This window comes from Callionymus lyra, chromosome 6 (assembly GCF_982586985.1).
Source record: "Callionymus lyra chromosome 6, fCalLyr1.hap1.1, whole genome shotgun sequence".
In the NCBI taxonomy this organism is placed as follows: Eukaryota; Metazoa; Chordata; class Actinopteri; order Syngnathiformes; family Callionymidae; genus Callionymus; species Callionymus lyra.
Genome location: NC_141823.1, coordinates 7,725,299 through 7,750,446, shown reverse-complemented (window position 1 = coordinate 7,750,446; position 25,148 = coordinate 7,725,299). Strand labels below are relative to the sequence as shown.

General features: G+C 38.7%; 1 protein-coding gene across 1 annotated transcript in view; it reads right to left on the bottom strand.

Moving 5' to 3' along the window:
• nfatc3a (nuclear factor of activated T cells 3a) overlaps positions 1-25,148 on the bottom strand; it is a 76,704-nt gene that overhangs the window by 50,949 nt on the left and 607 nt on the right. Inside the window, exons 2-3 of the mRNA XM_087793390.1 lie at positions 6,693-7,860; positions 1,188-1,350 (exon numbers count right to left, since the gene is read on the bottom strand). Of these exons, the coding sequence (XP_087649516.1) occupies positions 1,188-1,350; positions 6,693-7,860 (1,331 nt within the window). The remainder of the gene's footprint in view (positions 1-1,187; positions 1,351-6,692; positions 7,861-25,148) is intronic.

Below are 25,148 nucleotides of genomic sequence, written 5' to 3'. Positions count from 1 at the left end.
CTTGTACGTTTGTATACAAAATATTTAGGTAAAGTTATTCGTCCTCTTTTTACTCAAACTCATTTAGTAAATGTATAAATGTTTTAAAGAAAATGTGAAATATTTGTTTAACAATATCAACCTTTTATAACGTATATTCAAAATCTTCAGTTCAAAGTATACGTCCTTTATTTACTAAAATATTTTTGAAGATGTTTAATTATTTTTGGATTTTTAAATAATTTGCAAGATTAGTTTCGCCACATTTTTATTCATTTATATTAATTCATTCCTATATTAAAAATAACAATAATAATTACGTTTTTGTGTCTTTTTCCCCCAGAAAATATTTCTTAATCTTATTTTATGTCATAAATAGGGAAAACATTGACTCGTTCCCGACTATTAAGACGATTAGTCGACTATTTTATTTTTCAATGCAACTTTATTCAATTAAATTAATAGTCCATTATTGTTAATATTGTTTTTTATCGTAAAAGATAATAACATAACGTAATTATCTTATTGTTTTTTAAATAACACTGATAACTTTTGATGTTTTCTTATCTCTCAATCTTTTAAAATGACTCAAAATAGAAACGCTGTGATGTGTCGATCCATGAGTTCAAGAGTCTACAGAGTGTTTCAGTCAAACGAGGAAGGAAATCCCTCTTTTAGGAAGTGGTCGCTACGCTCCACAGATCGCTTCGCTCTGCCTCTCTTTTTTCTTCTTGTTTCATGTCTGAGTCTTTCGCTGCTGGAGGAGTGAAGCGATCCCACAGTTCACATTATTATAAACCAGCGGTGACGAGTCGATCATGGGTCAGTTATGGGTGAAACGTTTTCTATTAAAAGTAAATTAGAGCCTGATCCACGCGAGTGTTCCCTCGCCGTGTCTCCGTTCAAGACCGTGAACCCCCATGATGCCTTTCTGCACGCTGCTCTATTTAGTGACCTCTGATTGGTCACTTCAACAATGTATTTAAATACTATATCAAATGTGATCTACAGCTGTGAATGGTTGGCTGGGCGGCAAAGCATCAAAAGAGCTATTCAGGTGAGAGGGTTGTTGAGTATGCAATGTTGAGTTAACAAGTTTAAACATAAAAATAAATGGTCACTACTGCGGATATCGTTAAATGAGGGGGGTATTCAGAACATAAAACCGACAATAAACGCGAGACCACCACCGCCGTATCGAGCTGTACCTTGACGATGGGATGCCCCGTGGACGAGGCCTTGATGGCTCCCCGGCTGCCCTCGGTCTCGTAGTGGGCTCGGTGGTGGGCCTTCGGCTGGACCTCGATCTTCAGCTCACACTGGCCGTACTGGCTCGGCAGCGGCCAGTCGAGGGGAGGGAGGGACGAGGTCCTGGCGAGGGAAGATGGAGCAACGGTTATAGACTGATCGATCATAGATGCTGTTAACTTAAGAGGATTCACACCAACAAGGAGGTTTAGTTATGTTTAAGTACTGGGTAGAGAAATATCGATACACTTAAATATTTTGTTGTTTTTTTTGTTTTTCACCGTAACATATTGATAAATCATTGAATCAATAAAATAAAATTTAAAAATTAAAATTACTTCATTTTATTTTTTGGATATTAAAATCCTATTGCCTTTTTATCATAGTATTTTCATGGTTTATATTTCAATAAAGTGTAATAATACAGCTTTATATTTACATTAACAATTACTTACTTAATTCACTTAATTTAGCATTTGTTCATATTTGTGTTGCAATTAAACTTCCGGCCAATAGATGGCAGCAGTCATTGCGTCCTCCGCAGCTAAAGGAACAATAAAATCCCGCAAAATCCCGGGGATGACTGAGGATGAGAGGATACAGTCGCAGCTTTGAAAGCTGATGTTTGGAAATATTTTGGTTTGAAAACAAATGAAAGCAGTTACGACTTCGTCAAGAGTCATGTGGTCTGTAAATACTACAACACCAGAGTCAAGTACTCGACAATACTACACATATGCTTGTTACTACAATATCACTATACATCGTATTGTTGCCCCTGTATCGTGATATGTTTTGCATCGCTAGATTCTTGAAAACTCTAGTACAGGCAATGACGTAAACTCAGTAAATGATAATATTCACCTTCCTATCACTTCAAAGATCATTTTTTGCCACGGTTTGAAAGAAGTAATTCCAGGCTTTGAAACGAGCGGTACTTCCCCCTTCATTGTCACAAGTGACACACACACACGACTCTCCATGAATCACTGGAATCCCCTCAAACAACAGTCGTTGACACTTGATGTGTAATAGGTCGCCTGACGCCTCCTGAAGGGGAGGATGTCTTTGTGTGTACCTGCTAACAATGTGTGAGGAGGTGTGTGTGTGTGTTGTGTGTGTGTGTGTGTGTTGTGTGTGTGTGTGTGTGTTGTGTGTGCATGTTTTTTTATCTCAGAGGCCGCAATCATATTTGAACAGCTGCACTCCAAACACTCCATGGCAAAACAGTGTGTGTTGATGTAGATCAACCCCAAAAAAAACTTGGCAAACATTTTTTTTATAATAACAGTTGAAATAACAAGATAATAAATGGTTTATTTTAGTTAATTAACTCGGTTGAGAACCATTTGTGTTGATTTTGTTTAAAATAGAAGTTTCCTGAGGCTCATTTTCAAGAACTCATCCTGGATTTTGACTGTGAATTATGGGTGTAAGAAAATATAAATACACTTAAATATACAATTATACAATTAAATATCCTGATTCTTTTCCCAAAATCGTACTGAAATTCAACAGAACTTTATTGTTTTTTTTTATATTCCAATTAACATTCAAATATTCATATCATTTTCCTGTATTTCACAACAAAAATGAATGTTTGAATTCAGTAAGCTAGTGTTAAACAAACGTTGACAGTTTTGTTGCAATGAAATTCTTTAAAATAAACTCTATATAATTGATCCTCACAATTCGAAATGTATCCCAATATATCGTATTGTTGAACCGTAATTGTACGTATTGTATCATGTGATTTTTCCGACTGCAGATACTCCATCACTTTCTATAAAATCAGTAGCTTTCTTCCTTTTCCACCCAAAAAATGTGAAATTTAACATGATTTTCACAATAGAAATCGACATCCATTCAGGTTAGCTATTCTGTAGATCCTAATATTTGTGTATTTCAACATTACTGTGCATTATTTTCAGCTGGTCTTTGCTCCTCCCACTGATGCCTGTATCTCTGTGTTCCACAGGATTTACATTTATCAGCAAATCTTTGTCATTTCTATGCAGAAAACCTTTTGAAAATATAATAAATAAAGACTGTAAGTCAAGAATTCCTACTCGTGTAGAGATCGCTTACAACATTTCATTGTAATTTTGTTTTGAATTACATTTTTAATTCAAGCTTATTAAAATAATCCAGGCTGCACAGTTGAACTTTAAGATGCACACGTGTTGCTTTTTAAACGTGTGGCTTTACTTGAATTGTCAGCACAGACGCTGATGACTCGTGGCGGCACCGTCTCGTCCAAACACGTGATGCGTGTCGGCCTGACGGGCCTCTGAAAGTAGAAATCACTTTTGAGGGGAAAACTTTTTTATTTATTCCTGAGCCGGATCCAGACGACTGTCAGAAGCTTCACCGATGACTCAAGCGAGTCGAACTTCACGCTCTGAACCTCAGGACGGCAGAATACGGAGAATAAAGAGGTTGATCTTTTTTCTCAAGAATATTCTAACTCGCACTTTTACGAAGTCAATCTTCTGAATAGTCAACCTCAAGCCTTTTTACTCTTAAATCTTGATTTTATGATTGATTAACGGAATTTTTTAATCCAAGTAACTTTGAATCTTGATCAAAACAATAGTGAAAATGTATTATAAAAGCTTAAAAACATTTAATAACTAGACTAGAAGTTGCAAGTGTTTCAGTGAGCACGACTGTCAGTGCTGGGCCGTCACATTAGGGGGTGTGTAACCACCGGCACCCTGTTTTCTTCCCGGCAGCCCCGTGACATCACCGCCCAGGAAGTGATGCGAGCGTCCGTGACACGGTAACAGTAGACGAGGGAACTCGAGCCGCGGCAGGAGACGCAGCCTTATGGAGTGACATAGCATAACCTTTCTCGAATGTCCGAGTCAGCGTGTCGGGGGTAAACAATCCGCTCACACCTATAGATCCAATTTGATAGTCAATCATTTTCAACTTATAAACACTTCAAATCCATTTACACTTTTTATTCATTTTTGACATTTTTCATTTTTCCTACCCTTTATTTTTAAAGGGAAATTGCTTTGACTAATTTAGTTTAAATTTTTCTGTCTTTTATAATTACTTAAATTGTCTTATTTTATTCAATCATTGTTATTTTTAGTTCTTCCTTTTGTATTTTAATGGACATTACTTTGACTCATTTTGTTTATCTCCCTTTTTTTCTGTTCCGATTATTTTTAATTATTATTATCTGTCTTCATAGTTCTTCATTTTATTTTACTTTTTTTTATTACTTTAATAATGTTAGTATTATTGAAATTGATTACATTTATTTTTGTTTCATTTTACTACATTTTGGTTTGACTCTAAAATGTTAACTACATTTTTAATTTGAACGTTATTTATGTATTCATTTAATTTTAAAAGTATACAATTAACTTATTTTGTACTATAAAAACTTAAATTGCAGAATTTAATATTCTTTTAAAAATTCATGATGAAGGTTCAGAACCGGTGTGGGTGTCGTCATCTTTTTTCATTTTCAGTGTGTTTGTGTGAAAAACATCTATAACTTTACTAAGATATTTAAATTTAATACTATTTTGTTTCTTTTTAAATTATTATTTAAGGAGATTTGAGCTAAACAAGCACTATTTGTCCGTCATCTGGGTCGTGCAGTTTCACAAAATCTCCTCAAAATGAAAACATCTGCATCTCGACACCTGGAAAATGCAGTCGGACCCACAAGAAACGAACTCTCCCGACTTCAGCTCTGATCTAAATCATCAACACATTTTTTTTTATCTTGTGAGAAAAGTCTTTAAAAAATGAAAACCGTTATTGTCCGAGAGGCGTTTAGTTTGAGGCACGTCTGTTATGTCCATGCTTGTGTTTATGTGCTACACCGTGTGTGTGTGTGTGTGTGTGTGTGTGTGTGTGTGTGTGTGTGTGTGTGTGTGTGTGTGTGAGACCTCTTTTGCCATATGTAGCTTGTGCTGATTTACAGAGCTAGGGGCCAGTGCACACAAACAAGGCCACGCCATCATCTGCTGCACACATTGACAGTCTCTGCTCACAAACGCCGTGGTGAGCCTTTGATTGCATGCAGCTTTTATGTCTGTTACTGTATGGAAAACATGACGTGTGCGCAGCCACTCCGCGACCTGTGATACGAGATCGACGCGGATGATAAGAAAGCTCAAAGTTCCGAACACCGGCGGATCTTTTATTCGCGGTGAATGCAACAAAAGCTGAACGCTCTCAGGGATCAAAAGGACTTTTAATCTTTGACTCATCAGCTGATTATCCTTATAAAACTATTAGAATCTACGCTCCACTGTTTTCATCGTCCGATTGCTTGTGTGCAGAACAAAGTCTTGCCAAATAATCTCTATACATAATGAACTGATAAAGTCGCTGTGATGCGTCATCGTCATTAGTCTCGGTAGAAGTTGATCTTTACACTTGTGTTTGTGAAAAACAAAACGCCTTAAAACCAATATTACCTTCACCATCACCGTCTGGTACTCTGTTGCACGGGTCATAGATCCAGCTAATTCAATTATACGGGAAAAAAAAGGTTCTACACAACCAGCATTTTATGTTTCCCGACATATATCATGAGCTATTGAATATAAAAAAATAGTGTTAAAAATATCTTGGTTATATAAGTTATATTGTAGAACATAGATCATTTTCTCATAAAGGAAGTTACACATATTAATTCAGAATTTAAAGAAATATAACACATTTTTTATTAATTTGATTCTTTCAATAAAAATAAATATCTTAAACTTATACTTTTCTATTTTTCCTATTCTTAATTTATTCTTTTGTTTCTAGGTTGAACAATTTTTTAAATGTGGCACAAATATTCATTTAGATTGATTTTTTTATTATACAGTTAATACTATTTTATAGCTTTAAAAAAAAAAAAAGTATAATGTTTTATTTTAAATTAAAAAATAGAATTAACTTCCGACCTGTAAATTCCACCACGCAATGTTAACGAGTTCAGGCTATTTCAAAGACACTGTTTCTTTAAGTTGCATTTGAAACAGCAGATGGCATCACTCGAAACTTTGGAGGAGCCAAGTTTTAGAACTTGCAAGTTCCCACAGAATATAATGTATTTGCTCATTTAGATTTGTTCAAATTTTAACACCCTGTAAAGCGCACTGTAAATTTTTCGTAAAATAAGTTGAGCCTTGTTAAGTTATAGTGATCGCGATGAGGCTTCATATCTTACCAAACTTGTACTGAAACATTATGACGGATTTTTGAGCACCTTTTACCACCAGAAAAAATAAATAAAAATTGGTTCATCGAAAAATGTATGATTTGAATGCACCTTGTAGTCCGGAAAATAGGGTTGTATTGAAAAAATGTTTACATTTTTGTTGTTTTTTCTGTAATGTTTAAAAATGGCTTGTCTGTGATACATTATCAATTTAGTCGAAATAGTACCAGATGTAAATGACATGAGGGTGAACGTTCATTCTTGATATCGATCCTATATTTACCTGAATATCGGTGTGTGTCCAGGCTTGGGTTTATTCCAAAAAGTGTGGGAGGGCACAGAAAGGAACTGCTCCCCGGACCCTTCCTTCTTCAGGCCGTGCAGGGCCTCCTCCGATGGAGAGTCCAGACTGGGCGACATACTTCCTTCTTCGAGTCCCAGGTCCCCTTTGGAAGTCTGCATGGACGTCCTGTCCTGGGAAGTCTTTCTCGTCTTTGAGGGAATGTCCGCCTCGGACGGGCAGCACTGAAAGGGCGACAGGCCCAACGAAGGACTCCCGATCCAGGTGTCTTCCGTCACGCTCCCTCTGGGCGAAGGCCCCGGCGTGGGTGAGGGCGAGTGGTGCGGTGACACAGATCCAGGGTAGCAGATGTCGGCGCTCGAGTGACGCCTCTTGCCGCAGGGTGAGGTGGGTCGCGAGGAGGGCCGCGAAGGTGGTCTAGGGCTGAGCCAGTTTTCGTCCGTGACGCTCGTGCGCGGCGAGTGACACGGCGACTGTCGGGGCGACAGGCTGATGGTGTGGGGTTGATGGGGGAAGGCCGGGTGGTGGTGCTGCCAGTGGGACTGCTCCTCCAGGACTCCGCTGGCGGCTTGCGGGGAGGCACAGCTGGGCGAGGTGAGCGGCGAGCCGAGGGTGAAGCGGGCGGCCGCTTCGTTGAGCTCTGAGTCAACATCGTCGTAGACGTGAGAGAATGATTCACAGGAGGAGGCGTCAGAGAACCAGCTCCTGGACGAGAGGCTGCTGCAGGGACTGGGGCTGAGGGAGGAGTCCCGGTACGAGTGGTCCAGGGGCAAATACAAGTGGTCTCTGGACAGAGGCCTGTCGCTGCGGTAGTCTCTATCGGGCCCGTTCGCCCTCAGGTCGTCTCCGTTGGCGTCCATCTCCTGCTGGCAGCTCGGAGAGATGGAGGTGATCTGGATGCTGGGACACTCGAAGGCCTTGGGGGTCTCCACCGGGGCGGAGGGGAGCAGGGGTGAGGTGCCGTACTTGGAGTCGTGCACGTCATAGCTGGGCGGCTTGTGCGACTGAAGACGCGGCGACGGGCTTATGATCTGAGCGTGGCTCTGCATGCCGTGGCGCTGGAGTCCCATCGTCTGGTGGTTGGTGACCATGGACTGGGGCTGGCCCACGTTCAGGATGTAGAACGACGTGTTGTCATCGGGCTCCAGATCTGGAAGAAGAAGAGAAATGAGTGAGAACAGAGACGACTCTCGCTAAAATCGTGGTCTCAAGTGAAACTCGGACTAGTTTTCTTTATTCGTGTTCACCATTTTTAACAAGGAAAACTACAAAACATTGAAGGGATGCTGGAGTCCTTGCCAGTGTGAGACCCTTGCCAACGAAACAGTGGACTCCCATGATGCCTTTCACTGCTCTCTTTACTGACGGGTTTTTGGCCGCTACAATACTGTTTTTAAATTCATACCTGTGATGTCAAAAGTGATCCACAAGTGTTGTTTGTTTCTCCGGGAGACAAAGGATTATTGGAGCTGTTCCAATCACCGTTACTGAGAGGGTTGTTGTTGAGATCTTTATTTGAACACTTTATTTACTTGATAAAAAATAGAAAAAAAATGAAATGGTCACTTCCTCACAGATCTAGTTTATTGCAGGGGGGTTCAGAATATGAACCCCACCATAAATGAGTGACCACTGTAATGGCATCACGCAGCCAACATTTAACGCTTTTATATTACAATAATGTAGTGAGTAACTTTTTGAAAGTTGACCTATCTGTAAAATAAAAACAGCAGGGGATCATGGGTAATTAAAAGGATGTCATCACTGTAGCCCAGTACACAGATTAGATTCAACTGCGAGAATAGAGCTGAAAAGCAGTGCAGGTAGAAGTGTTTATTTAGTTAGAAAGTTGGAAAATGGTATCAATGTAGTTCTATTTGTACGAAAATAAAAAAAAATGAATATATTCTGCAGAAAAAGGAGTCTTGTTGACGTGATAGTTCTACTTTCTGCCTCAATTAATATGGGGTCCTAGAAAATGTAAACTTGAAAATGCAATATTTATTTTATGATACCATATCGTTATTCCACAACGCTGTATGAATTTTTTATCAATCACCCTTGTGAAGTAAAAAATATAGATTCCACTGTTTAAATTCAATAAACTGATGGTAAGCCTGAAACAACATTGTTTGTTTACTATGCTATGACAGCTTTCCTACAATTAAATTCAAAATAAATTGACAGTATGTCGATCAACCATGTCGTTGTACTGATATAGTGAAAACTATTGTATCGCCTGATAATAATCAAAACAAACCTTTATCGATTGGTAGTTCTTTTACAACTATTTACTATTAAACTCTGGACTAAAGGTAACCACAACGTCTTTAGAGAGAGAGCGAGGGCTCCTGTGGACATTTTGTAAGGGAATGGATACCATATATAGAATCCAGTGTAGGGCTGCACGATACTGGAAATAATTGCAATATTCAATATTCTAGAATTGCGATATGGATATTATTGTGATATTTTTTTTCACCTAAACATGTAATGAGTCATAAAAAAGTCAAACTAAACAAAAATCAACATGAATACATTTAAACGTCGCAAAAGTCCAAATATTTACACGTCTCGTCTAAAAAGTTGCCTTTTTCCGTTATTCTGCAGAAAGAAAAAGACTCAAGAATTTCAAATATTGCATTTATTTGCAATGAACTTGCAGAAAACATGTCTTTTGGATTCATCGTCCGTATTGAAACCGAAATATTTCCAAAAGGAACGAGCGATGTTAATGGTAGTCGGAGGAGAGCGCAGGGCTGATCCATGACAGGATTGAGAGATTACATCTTGAGAAGCACTTGGTAGATGTTGAAAAGGGACTTGACGACCTCCTGCTGAAGCTCTAATCCCTGCAACCTGGCAACAGATGATGACTCGATGGAGAGTCGGATGAAACGAGGCTGACTGGAATCGGTGGCGGGAGCTGGAGGTTACTTAAACCCCCTTAAACAATAACTCGGTCGGATAAAGCGGCTCTGAGCGGCTCAACAACTGAAATAACTGAAACCACAAACTAATGAACGAAGCTGATTCATTGAATCCCGTCTCTCAGTGCCTCAATGTGGAACGCCGGGAAGTGCATCATCAGTCAGAGCGGTACTAAACTTACACCACCGTCACAAATGGGTCAGGCTCTTACCTGTGGTTACCATGATAACACACTTGTCTTGTGCGGTGCGTCACAAACATCCGCGCTCGACTCAAAGATCTCCGTGTGAGACCGAACTAATAATAACTCGCGGCAAAGCCTCTTACCGGCCTTTATTTAACGGGATTGTACGGCCGCTGAGAGTTTTCAGGGAGGCGGCACGTGAGGTCACGACCCGGGACCATTGATAACTGTACTTCTTCACCGGCCTCTCTTGTCCCCGGTGACCCAGTGGCCTTAGATGGAACATGGTTCGGCTACGAGAAGGGGATTTCCCCCGGCCCCCCTCCTGCGAGTGTGTGTTAGAGGTTTAAGGTAGCGGCTAATCTTATCTTCTGAGAGAGGAAGCGAGGGTGAGAGTGGTGGGCCAGGTAACAAGTTCATCCTCTGTCTGATCCTCACAACAGCCACTTAAATCTGACCCGAGTGTTATGATGTTGCTTCACGTGCTTCTCGAGAACGAGCTCCTCTGGCTTCCATCAAAGTTTGATGCTCTTCTTTCGTGAATAACACTCACACAATGGAAGGAAAACAAGCTCAGACGGCGATGACGATACTGACCTATTTTAGGATCAGTAGAGAAATAATCTCGAATTAAGAGCTTGAAAATAAGTTAAAAGTCGATGATAGGCTGAATCCTATTAGTTTCTCTGGTCTCTCCAAATTAGTCAGTAGGGCTAATTAATCAGTAGTATTACTCTACTAGGCTCAGCAATAATACACTGCGAGGCTCAGTAGTAATACTCCGTGAGGCTCAGTAGTATACTTCTGCGAGCCTCCGTAGTATTACTCCACGAGCTTCTGTAGTATTACTCCACTAGTCCTAGTAGTATAAATCTGCAAGGCTCCGTAGTATTACTCTGCAAGGTTCTGTAGTATTACTCCGTGAGTCCTAGTAGTATAAATCTGCGAGTCTCCCTAGTATCACTTCTCGAGTCTCCGTAGTATTACTCTGCGAGGCTCAGTAGTATTACTCCCTGAGGCTCAATCAGGTGATTGGATGGATGATAGGCAAAGGTTTATATGTTACCCACAGAACCTTTGCGGTCGACTGGTAGATCACAGTGAGCACTGTTTGTACCTTATTGGGCAATAAAAACCACTTAAAAGACCCGGAAATGGTCATAAAATCGGTGCTATAAATGAATTCATCGTGTTTTTTTGTAGTAGAAATTGTATCTGTAAGTTTTTTAATCCACATCTGCTCTAGTGGTAAAAGCTCGGTCACTTCAGCCAAGAGTTAAAAGCACATCCAGTGGAAGTTTATCAATAACAATGTGCTCTTGTGTGTTTGTTTGTGTGCGTCTGTGTGTGTGTGTGCTAGCGCGGCCTGACCTTTGGTATAAATAGCTTGCCGGTCCGATCCCTGATGACAGCTGACAGCACGCACCATTGTGTGAATTTGTTTCCCCGTGTCAAGCTGCTCATTGGTTTGCCCCGTCGGAGCAAAGCTGGGACGACGTCTCACTCGCCCAGCAACACTCTGACACCCCTTTAATTTACCGGACTCCGGTCCATTATGTCCACTCACGTGGCAACTGTTTCACAGATGTGAGGTTGAATTAATATCACCGGGGATGAAGTCGCCAAAGCCCCGGTTTAGCGTGTTGCTGCCCTGTTGAAAATACACGGTAGCAGATAAGCTCCTGCGTTGAGTGTGGACCCCCCCCACCCCCCAGACGACATCGATATTTGTAGTATTGTCCAGTTGCAGAATTTAAAGACCACATGACTCCTGAAGTCTTAACTGCTTTCATTTGTTTTGAAACCAAAATATGTCTAAACATCAGCTTTAAAAGCTGCTGGAGTCCACTGTATCCTCTCGTCCCCAGTCATCGCCGAATTTCATCGATCCTTTAGCTGCGGAGGACGTAACGACTGTTGCCATCTAGCGGCCAGGAGTTTATTTGCGACACGAAAATTAACACTGTGAATATTTGCTTGTTATGCTATGTTAATAAAAATAATTCTAATTATTTTATTCAAACTTAATAGAAACCATTAAATAATTATTTTGAACAGTTAACTATGATTTAAAAGCAACATTTTATTTTAATTAAAATCAAAAAACACATATAACAAAACAATATAGTGCGGTTAAATATCAAAATTGTATTGTGTAAAAAAAAAAATTGCAATATTTAAGTGAATCGATATTTTTTAAACCCCTAGTTAATAAATAATACACATTCAAAGTCAAAATTCCACAAACAAACATGGAGGAGAGCTCATGGTGGTCAATGATACAGCAGCTGATTGTTGTTGTGTGAAGGGGGATAATCTACGGCCACTAAATTCCTTCAAAGTGTGTCAGGGTCCTGTGACACACAAGCCCACATACTGAGGAAGTCGTCCCACTGATGAGGTCAGGAGTGTTAAGAAAACTACCGCTGGAGACGTTCATACTCTGAGCTCCATCAATACATTTAAAATAATAATAATAATAATAATGCAAGTATGGATGGACTCGTGGTTGAGGACGATTTAATAAATCTCAATGTTTGGCATGAAGAGACCTCAGAGAAGTCTTCATGCGTGAACCTTTGACACATATGGTCCACTGTGTTGGGTTACCGACTCGCCCAGTACCATGTGGTGCCGGAGCTGGAGGAGGAACCTGAGCCCAGCATCCCCCCTTTTGTGGTGGATGAGCAGGTTGATTAGAACCGGATCCGCTTTCATGGCCACCACAAAGGGCTTCTACACCGAATCAACCCGGTCTCATCTTCCAGGTCTCGTCCAGCTCTACTGACCGATGACCACTGGATGCTTTGGAGCCTCATGGGATGAATGAATGAATGAATGAATGAATGAATGAATGAATGAATGAATGAATGAATGCAGTGGTGGGCAATTACTTTTTTTTCGAGGGGCCACAAATATATACCCTGACTGTCGCGAGGGGCCATCAGATCAAAAAAATATAGTATATAGTTATTTAAAGAATATCAACCGTAACAAAAGTGGCATTAACTGCACTTATATTAAGTAATTATACTTTCTATTGTAATTTATTTATTTATTTTATTTATTTATTGTTAATGATTGTTGTTGATTTGTGAGCCATTTTTTTTTTGGTTTTCTTTTGTGACTGGAACCCTACTTTCCAAAAATGATCAATAAAGTTATATCTATGTATCCATCTTTACATTAGCTTGAATGATTATTTGACCAAATATATTTCTTCATTTTATAATAATAAATAAATATTTGAAGTAGTCATATACCAGCTAGGTAACTACTTTAGTTTTTAAACTATTTTTACAATAAACACTTAATATTACAGTTATTAAACAACTAAAGTAATTATTAATAACTGTAGATACTGAATGCGGAAGAAAAGATAAAAGGAAAATCAGAAAATGTCCTGAAATAAAGTTGTTAGACCGAAAAGTACCTTTGTCTTTATACTTTGTCTTTATGCGTTCCAAACTGCAAATTATCATAACTTAAATTGTCTTTTTAAACTATTTTTTTGTTCCCACAACCAGCAATCTCTTTACATTGTTAATGATTGGCTTCTGGCAGGTATTTGCCCCGCAGCACTTTCAAGACAATTTAAATCCGTCCTCCGGGTTTTCCAGGAACTCTCTCCTGGCGTCCTGCCCACGTCGCTAAACACAGAGCTTGTGACGCACCTGTCGATTGTAAGAGTTTGGCCTACACCTGTAACCGTTAAGCTCGCCCGCTGGGCACCTGCCAGGCGAGCGGGCGATCCCTTTTCATTTCCGAGTCGACTAAGGAACCGCGAGAATCGCTTCAAAGTCATCCTTACAGGCTCTTCGGTGTCGACCTCTTCTGGTCATACGGCCATGATGTCTTCTCTCAAACTAGCACCGTGGTGAGAGCGTCCATATTTGGAGGCCAATGTTAACATATGTCGGAGTCTAAATTCAGCTCCTAATTAACAACGTCATGCAGCGTAAACATTATGGGATGGACAACGGCTGCCAAGTGTCCCCCTCAACTCAATTCTTAAAGAGAGATTTTAGGTCTTCATGAAAAAGTCAATGGACATTAAAACATCTCTGCAAGTGTGTTGAGTCGTATTTCCTGTCAGGAAGTGGGTCCCAAAAAAGTGTAAATGGAAACTGTGTACTGTGAGAATAAATATTAGGAGTAAAAAATGAAATATTGATACGTTTAAATATCGCAAGATCTTTTTTTCTGGGAACTGTATCGATATTCAACAGAACTGAAACGATTGCAAATATTCACTGCACCGTTTTCATTTTTGTGTTGTAATAAAACTTCCAGCCGACTGGGGACAAGGGGATACGGTTCACTCCAGCAGCTTTCAAAGCTGATGTTCATACATATTTTGATTTTTAATCAAACTTCGTCAAGAGTCATGTGGTCTGTAAATTCTGCAACACCAGAGTCAAGTACCCGGTCAGTATTACAAACATATCGTTGTTCCTGCAGTATAACAATATATCACAACATAATGTATTGTTGCTAATGTATCCTGATACGCATGATATCTCCAGATTCTTGTCAATACAAACCACTAGTAAATACTTAACGGAAGATGGTTTGAAGGAAATGATGGAGAAAGTTTGTGAAGGAAATGTATGCGATGGTAGAAGAAGAAGACAACCAATCAGGTCCATGGATGAGTGAGAACATGGAATAATGGTATGACTTGACTTAACCTTATTAACCTGAAAGAGTGTCAGGAAGTATTAAGAGTATTTACATGGCCTCATGCCATCTTGAAGTTCTTGTTAACAGGCCTTGATAAGATTCTCACTAAAGTGGATTATGGATTTGTCACTGATCAAACTAGCACAACATGCAGTTGAGTCATGAGCGAGGTGGAGATTAATGTCAGATGACAACTTAACAAAATCAACATTATGACCACCTGTATACCATCATGTAGGTCCAGCATGATCCGATTGATATGCACATTTAAAGTACCTTTACTCTCTTAAAGGTCTGATACTTCAAACACCACATGAAAGCAGGGACACTGTTGTTATGAACTCATAACTGTCAATACAATTAGTCATGGACATTCAGTTTAATTACAACACGTATGACTTCATTGAGAGGGACCAAGAGACAGCTTAGTTTTGAGGCAAACAAAGTGTTTCTTGTTAATTAGAAAATGTAAGAAACAATTTCCTTCTAGTTAGTTGGGCAGTATTGTTTTATATTTCTGAGCGTGCATCTTACTTGAAACCATGTACGAAACATTAGTTTCAGTTAAGGAAGTGTTTCAAGTCCTACCTCACAAGCCAAATAACAAACATTGTACTTATTATTCAACGAAGTACAATACATTTTCAGAGGTGAAATAATCTTATAGAAAATAACAACAAAGATTTCACATTTTTTTCAATTATTTTCCATCCAAAAAAAATGTGATAGTCTTAATATAATAATAGATTTAAAGCTAAAATGTACATTTCTGAAAGTTTATCGGGGATTAAATCTAGAATATATAGATTTGGTTTGCTTATCTAAAGTGTGTATGAACACCAATGCTGACTGTGTTGTAAGTTTTGTTTGCTTCGCACATGTAAACAAAAGTGTTGACGTTGTTCAGTGAAAAAACGCATTAAAATATATAGAAAGTCTTCACTTCTCAATGGCCTCTAATAACCCGCAGCAGATACCATCTCTCGCAGGGGTGACATTTAAACAATCTGCAGAAGCCGACATGCGCCTGAAACACTGGACGCTCAGAGAGAGAGAGACAGACAGGAAGTGGAGAAGGATCACAGCTCTGTGTTCAACAGAAGGGAAAAGAAAGTGCGAGTACATCATCACAGACCCGACCAAAACCAACACTTTTTTCCAATATGATGCTGGTTACACTGAACGATGTTTGTCGACGTCCTGACCGAGAGTACGAGTCTTACGACACAAGGTCTCTGTGACTTAGTTGGTCCTACTGGTCATTGTGTATTTCTGAAACAAACAATCTGTCATCTTCATAGAACTATCAAAAAGAAAACATTTTGAATGTCTCCATCGTAAGTGGCTCTTTCCGGCCCCTTGTCCATGTTTTTAAGTAAATAATTGTACCGACAACCTCTTCAGAGATCGAGTGGATTATTAGCACTGAAGGAGCAGGTGAAGAGGATGTGGTCATGTGGGTTTGGAAAATGCATTAGCTCATTTTTTTTTTTTTGCCGAAGGGCAAAACTGTACAATGTTTGTTTAGCAATACAGGATGTGTACTTAATGTGTAGCAAGATTCAGTTAAACCGACACAAAGAGATGATGCAGGCCACTAATTTATAAACATAGTTTTCTTAATGCTTGCTTTCTTGACTGAAACTGTTCACCACCTTCTTGTCATTATCAGTGTTATTATTATTATTTACAATTAACACAGATATATTCATGGGGTTTGTTCATTTTCGAGTTGTAGTTAAACCTCTGGCCGGTAGATGGCGGAAGTCATTACTTCCTCCACCGCCAAAGAAACAATGAAAAATGAATCCGGCCTGTAAATTCTGAAACACAAGAGACAAATACGTGGACTAAACATTTTGCTTTCAAACTAATTTTAATTTAATTTCAAGTAGTCATGCTCGTTGTTCCTTTTTGTGTTCTTATTAAACTTCTGGACGCTAGATGAATGCAGTCCATCACAGCTAAAGGAGCAATCGAACCCTATGTGGTCCCCGTGAAGACTGAGGACTAGAGGATACAGTCAACTCTAGCAACTTTAAAAGCTAATGTTGGTCATCGTTCGGTTTGTCGAGAGTCTTGCAGTCTGTGAATACTGCGAAGCCAGAGTCAATATATTCAAGCAAAACTACAAGTATATTGTTTTTCTCTACAATATATCATATTGTATCGTGATATATATCGTATCTCCAGATTCTTGCCAACACATGACCCTACCGTCACGCCACTTTTTTTCTTTACAAAGGTATATTATCTGTGGCAAAAAATACTCACAAAGTGAACAAATATATTTATGTTTGTTTCATTTGCTATTTGTTAATAGCTGTAAAATGGTTGACTAATATCAGAAACATTTCTACATAATCATTTTCCACTCATAGATAGATAGATAGATAGATAGATAGATAGATAAAGATGGACCTGAGAAAAGTTTTTTTGGGGGGAAAATGCTTGCACAACAAAACTGTTTTCAGAAGTAAGTTTAGGCTCCTCTGATCATCAAGATTCTAGATATACTTGTAAAGACTTATTTCAGCCAAACACTAAATTCTACACAAACCACATTCCAGTTGCGACCCACGTAGGAAGGTCTACACTCGGCTGAGACGGAATGTGAACCATCAACCTGTAAAAGGCACCACAACCTCAGGAAGATGTATTTTTCTCTGGCTGTTTACTGAAGAGTAAATAAGTAGAAGTCAGTTTATCATGGATTTTACTTCAACCCTCTACAAAGAGGCTGGAACAGTTGAGTAACATAAGTAAAAAATAATGCTTTAAAAAGAGGGTCCGTAATGAGAAAAAGCGGGTTGTACCTGAAGAGTCTGAGCAGCTTTCTCTCTGGTGTAATTCAGCCAGTGATATGTTGATACAGCGCAGCCAGTGGTAGCTTCAGTTACACTAAATTTAAACTAGACAGATGCCACACATAGCTGCTCATGCCTCGCCCCGCCAAACAAACGTCTCATTCATCACAGTGGGCGCTCGGACCCCTTCGGTTCCGAAGGGTTAAGGGGCAACCACGTGGTGATATAGCCCCACATGTGGACCTCATGCCTGGATGTCTGACCGCTGTCCTCCCTGTGTTTGTTACGTTTCCATGGAGATAAAACGGTGTCCCTCAGGGGTTGAGGTTTGGTTTTTTCTTTTGACTTTTTTGGGGTGAAATTCGTGTCAAGAGAAAATGTGTTAATTTGCAACAAATACCACCCTTGTTAGAAGTTAAACAGAAAACCTTTGATTCTTGTTTTTAATAGATAGTAAAATGCCAAATAATTAATTGGGCTTTATCCGTAGAGAGCTGCTACTTTAACAGAAACACTGAAACATTTGATAATAACGACAGATTTCCTTGACATAAGAATCCGACCAAAAGTTTCCATATCTCCTGAAGTCATACAAAAATACTTCTCTGAGATGTTTCTACTTCATGTTGGCTTCAAATAACTTTCCACCACAGAAAAGGGTCTAACCCATAGGAAGCAAAGATTTTAGCAGTTTGCGAATTAATTTAACTTCTGGGTAATTTCAAGTCACCTTTCCCACTTCTGAAAGGACCAAAAAAAAAGCAAAAACTTCACAAAAAAACCTTCGACAAGTGAAAATGTATCAAATCCACGTGATTTTTATAGAATTCCATCAATATTTATATTTATCTATTAGTTCTGTAAATTGATTATAAAAATCAGGTTTCCTCCCACGGACACGTTTCAAGTGATGGACTGCTCACGAATCCAGGGTTTCCCCCACATTTAATAGTTAAATAGTTAAAGTAAATTGAAGTTTTTTTAGTCACAACAAGCAAGAAAAAGTTATGTGTAAATAAATACCTTAACACTTATTTGTTGTTGTTATTAACTTTGTAATTATAAACTAATTAAATCAAAATGGCTTTTGAATCAATAATACAACGTCATTTTATTGTTCATGTAAATTTCTAAAAGCAAATAATCTTAATAATATTACTTTCCATTTTGGCAAAAAGAGATGTTTTAATACGCTTTAAAAGTCAGTTTAGTCAACTTCAGACATAGTAGGTCATGTGACTCAGCAGCTGTTTAGAGCAGACAGGCGGCAGATGAGATGGATATTTTACATTTATCAGCAATTTCTTCCAGGAGTCCACAGTGCGGAATAAGACTCATAACAGCTGCCACGTCCAGACCTTCGTCTATAAAAGTCTAGACAAACACACACGAGTGCAGAACGCACCTGGCGGGCGAGGGAGTGCCCACACACTCACCTGGCGATGTGGCGCACAGCATTCTTGCGCTCCTCTCCTCGTTCGGACGGCTCGAGCGGTAAACTGTAGAAGAGGTCTGCAGACGTGCCGGGACAAGAGGGATCCTCCTGCGCTAAGTACGAGCGAGTCACCAGAACCTGCCGTCTGCCCTCTGCCACTCTCTCTGGGAGCTCAAAATAGTCCACCATGAGAGCGATGTAATTTCAGTCCGACAGTCTTTCCCACGACAAGGACTCAGAGCGGCGTGCTCTTGGACCGGCGGCTGCGCAGCTACGACAACAACACCCATGACAGCGACGTCTCTTCCTCCTCTTGTTCGCCATCACGATAACCTGCTCGTGACATCTCGGCAACATGTCAGCAGAGGTCGGAGAAAAAGAGACGCTCGCGTTATCGACGAGATCGGATTCGATCTGACTGGTCGTTACATTTTTGTGGCGGCTGTCATCTGGAGACTTGGTTTACACTAGAGGTGTGTAGAGTCACAAGAATCTGTTGATGCGATACATGTCAAGATACAGGGGCAATGATACCATATATTGTGACCACATGACTCTTGAAAAATTTGTTTTTCAAACCAAAATATGTCCAAACATTAGCTTTAAAAGCTGCTGGAGTCGACTGTATCCCCTCGTCCTCAGTCAACAGTGGGATTTAATTGTTCCTTTAGCTGCAGAGGACGTAATGACTGCTGCCATCTAGCGGCCAGAAGTTTAATTGCAACACCAAAATGAACAAATACTGTTAATAATTGCGTGTTAAATTTATATTCATTCATTGTGCCATTTTTTCCTTATGGGGTTCGCGGGGGGCTGGAGCCTATCCCAGATTCTTTGGGTGAGAGATGGGGGACACCCTGGACAGCACGCCAGTCTGTCGCAGGGAACACAAAGACCTACAACCATTCACACACACACATACCAACGGACAGTTCTCAATCAACCTCTGTATGTTTTTGTACTGTGGGAGGAAACCAGAGTGCCCGGAGTAAACCCACACAACACGAGGAGAAAATACAAAATCCACACAGATGGGTCACAAATTGGATTCCTTTGAACCTGGAAATTACGTTACTGAAGTGTACCAACATTTTCACGGATCAGTCTCCGTGATGTCAACTCCTGGTCCTAGAAACAGAACCTGACTTGTCCGGGGAGCCTCGTGGCAGCACTAATTGAAGAAACCATTCAACATACGCAGCGCTAACAACAAATGCTTCTTGTGTTGCGGTTGCCAGCAGCTAGAGAGCAGTGTTACCAGCACCACCACCTTTTAATCTCGTAGTGCCAACTCAACCCAAAAGGCATGTCCGGGCAGAGAGCCACTGACCTCAGCTGTGGGTCCACCACTCTGCCACCAAAGAGCACTGCTGCCACCCTGCCTCATACCACCTCCAACACCCAATAAGGCCACCGACTTGTGACCCGCCTCGTCCCTGACCACTCACGGAACCGCTTGACCTAAACATGGGTGGAACACACATGCTCACAAGAGCCTCTATTAGTACTGTACTTCCATCGCCAAGGCAGTTAATTTACTTGTTCAGATAATATAACTTATGAATCACTAACAAAAACATTGAAATGTAAATTTGGTATTTTAAATTTGCGATAAATCGTGACACAACCGTTGACTACGATTATGGGTCGTGCATTGTCAAAAATCTGGCGATATGATACATATCACGATACATGGTCAACGATACGATATATTGTGATTAATGTAGGAAAAAGTATATATGTGTAGTATTGTCGAGTACTTGACTCTGGTGTTGCAGAATTTTCAGACCACATGACTTTTGACAAAGTCGTAACTGCTTTCATTTGTTTTGAAACCAAAATATGTCCAAACATCAGCTTTAAAAGATGCTGGAGTCACTGTATCCTCTCGTCCTCAGTCATCGCCTGGATCTCGCACGATTTCACTGTTTCTTAAGCTGCAGAGGACGTAATGACTGCTGCCATCTAGTGTCTAAACTAAAAAATGTACAAATGCTATGATTATTTGCACGTAAATTTAAAATAAAATAAAAGATAACTGTTGGATATCGAAACAGAATCATAAAAATAAAAAACATTGCATATATAGGTGAAACAATGTTTTCTTACATCCCGAATGTTTACTATGTTTACTAACTAAACATAAATATGTAGTAAATGTAAATAATATTTGCGTTTAATTGTGATTTAATGTGATCAATCATGACTGTGATTAACTATCTTTTTTTTATTATTATTATAATTTATTGATTTATATTAAATATATTATATGTATATTGATATATTGATATATATTATATTATTTATTTATGTATATATCATTGATTAATTTATTTAATACCCTGACCGGGCATCAAACTAAAAACTGTTTTGGAAAGGCAGTTTCGTTACACGACAAGGTCAATGGGTCTGTTTTACCGACTCTTGGTGGGGGAACAAAAACATTTAGTCTCTACAGTCACATGAAAGTATTTTTATAAAAGACATGTTTATCCTTTTTTGATGGTTCTATTCAAAGCTGGACACTAATGCTGCAGCTGTGAATGACAAATCCTTCAAAACTTCCCTAAACCCAGATGAAACTACAGGAACTTTTTTTTTTATCAAATTTTATTTTCGGCCCTTTATCAGCATTTGCTTTTATGGTATATATATTTTTTAATGGGCCATTTTACGAACAATTAGAGTCACTAAGATGTAATTGTATTTTAACTGTGGGAGGAAACTTGAGTTCCAGAAACAACCACAAGATAAAAATGAAAGCTTAGCAAAAGTAAATGTATCCTAATTCAGATGAATTTATGACAACATTAGTTAAGTTAAATTAAGTTCAAAGTTCTTCTCACTCGCTCCATGAATAAATGCAGTAAACACGAACAAAACAAAAACAAATAAAAGCGAACAGAAGCCGTAGAGAGTCTCGGGCAGAGTCAGAAAATGCGACGGCGTGTTTGACACGAGCCTTTGAATCACAGTAAGTGGAAACTTTCACCTGCAAGAAAGCGAACATAAACAAATACCATATTTAAACGCCTTTTAGGAAAACTCTCAAAATACAGCCGCGAGAATGACATCAGTGGAGAAACAATGCAGAGCTTTGTGGAGCAGGAACCTGTCAAAGGTTGTCCACGTTGATACAAAAACAAGCCTCGACTCGAGCCTCGGCTTCTGAGAAAAAGGAGTGAGAGAGAGAGAGAGAGAGAGAGAGAGAGAGAGAGAGAGAGAGAGAGAGAGAGAGAGAGAGTGCGAGGAAACCCCTTTGACATTGGACTGTGTGATCCAGTTTTTCATCTCTGGTTATTCATTTGGACAGCAGCCCTCCTGTTTTGGGCCGGCGACTGTTGTCCAAAAGCAGATTAAAATCACTTGCACTCTGGTGCTTTCCTGCCTGCGCTCATTCCAAACCTCTGATTTTTTCCCTCGTCCACTAATCAAACCGTTTTAATCTTTTAGGAAAAAATGATTTTAGGTTTGCACGCTAAACTCGAAAAGTAAAAAAGTCACAACATCTTTATAAACAAGCACATACGGCATTATTTTTGTGCTAAATTATTCATTTCAGCTGCAACAGTTTCTTCAGGAAGATCTTTGGACCATTATTTTCTAAAGAAGAAGCGAATCCTCGAAACCATGATTTCACGGCATAAAAACAAGTGGACAACAGGACTGGTCACGATGTCGCTGAGTTAAAAACAAAACTACAAAGATAGGTAAACATTGTGCGTCTTCAAAGTGTTGTGTCCCCGTAGCTGAGTGCGAGAGGATACCATCGTGGAGACGGTGAAACTCGTGAAGTTCACAACATATGAGATTTGGTAACATTTGTCACAACACTCCTTCCTACTAAGTTGGTTTTTGGCAACAAAACGACTTCCCTTCGCCTTTAATGCTGCATCAGACAAAGTAAGGCCTGTTTTCTGCAAACATGGGTCTAAAGATAGTTGAATATCAAAATGGCGGCTCGTAGAGGCAGAATTGTAGATGTTTTATGTCATGTGAAGCTATGAAAAATTCTTCTTATAGTCGTGAATTAAATGAGTTTGATTCTTTTAAATTAAGATTTGTGGACTTCACTTGAACCCTTCATAAAGCTTGTACAATAAAAGCTCTTGACGTTTCAGCTGCTGCCCCCACGACCCGACCTTACAAAGAGGGAAGTGTGGCTTAATAAAGGTTACTTTAATAGGAAGCGTTTTCCACAACAACGTGACACTACTTAATGTCATAATACCTTCAACCACAGGGAGGTGCTTGAATTTATTAAATATATCATCGACGCACCATCCGAGGACAGATGTACCCATGAAAACGTACATATGTTAGGGAAGGAATTTAATAGTAATATATGATTACGACACACACCGTCTGAAATCTGCCGCCGTAGGCGAAGTATGTACATATATTTGGATATATGGATATATTTAAATCATACTCCTTCGATGTGTCCTCAGGTCTCAGGTCACACCGACTGAAAAGTTCTCCCCCTCAGGCGAGGTTCTCTTGACGTAAAACAAATCAAATCCATCCTCCCTCGGATGTATTCATATATTCTGATGAATCTATATGCAAACAAATGTTTACTCTTCCTGATATATTTCTGCAAAAGTTTTTCATTTGCATGAGAGCGACAGTAATTACTGCTGGTAATAAATGTTTCTCATGACGTAGAAAGATTCATTGGCAGGAAAAGATGGTATGGTTATCGTACTCGGATCGTTTCATTAAAGTTTATCTTCAGCTTGTTCGATTCAGTTTCCTGGGTGTTAGATCGTCTTCTTTTTCTTTCAGCACATCATTCATCTGAGCGACTTTTCCGATCTCACCCCTGCTCTAGCGTGCGATCGTGAAGCTAACACAAGTCAGGTTTCCAACTTCTCGAGCTTGACTGACCATAACTGTAGATTCATCAATTTGTCACTAATTAGAAACTTATCCAACGGTTATTTACTGTCAATCTACTTCCCTTTCTTCTTGAATGTTTACATATCAGCGTCTCTTTTCATGCATGAACACAACTGATGCTGTGATTGTAAACTTGGGAGTTGAAGGAATTTTCTGTCGTAATCATTTGTGTCAAGATTAAACAAACGTGATGGTTTATAACGCGGAACAAGTCGCTAAAGAAAGTACTGTTGATTAAAAAAAACACGTATATAGAGAGCTTTTCTAAATGTTGTTCTCTCAGTAATGGTGACATTCTGATACATATGGAGTGAAATATTAATAATTTCCTGTAATATTTGGAGAGATACAAATTTTAAACAAAGTTTAATTTGGTGTTTCAAGAATTATCACTAGAGAATAGAGATTAATAAAAATAATAGATTCTATTTGTATCGCATTTTACACTCGGACAATGAATCTAAAAGTGATAATTAAACACAAGTCTAGGAAAAAAAATCAAGCTAAAACAAAAGTATAACAGGAGCATTTTAAATGTATTTTATAATAATATTAGGGAGAATATAGTGGACTGGAATTTGAAAGAGTATTAGTCAAAGGAAATGCTGTGTTAAAGTATAATATTGGAAATAAAATTCTAAAATATTGAAAAAAATATATTATTTTAGGAAAATATGTGTGTGCAATAATTATAATAATTGTTTTTTTGTTTTGTTAGAACATTAAACTATATAAATACGTATAAATAAAAATATTAATCACATTCAAAGGGTACTAAGTTACAACCTTTGGTAACTTTGAGCATGTCATGAACCTCTGTACATTGGAATTTAATTTACTTAATAATTTGATATGTACCATTTCTAATGGACAATATTTGGACATGAAACACATTTACACTGGAGTCCAGAAGATCATACAATTTTCTACCGAACACACTTAGTTTACACACTTTAGTACAATTTATCAACATTTTTAAACCTATTTTCATTTGTCATATTGAGTATCGTTTGATACTTAATAATAATAATAATAATAATAATAATAATAATAATAATACTAATAATAATAATAATAATAATAAAAATAATAAAAATAATAATAATAATAATAAATAATAATTATTGTTTAATTATTAATAACATATAAGTATTATTCTACTTAACCTAACCTAACCTAACTTAAGAGGAAATCGTTTTTGTTAAAGGAGAGATGTTTTTATTATGACTTTAATATAATTATTGACTTTTAAATAAAAATCAAAGACTTTCTTTTATTTGGCGGATTTGACGCTGCATTGCGTTTATGTGACTTTACCCCAAAAAAGTTTCAAAGTGAATATTTGCTTTAAGTCACGTTCTTACATTAGATTATAGAAACAATAACAACACCTGAGCCAATAAAGCTAGCATGTCAGCTAATAGAATAGCTGCGGGACACTGAGCACGATAACAATTTAAAAGTGTTTCATTGTGTTTGTTATTGTGTTTGTTATT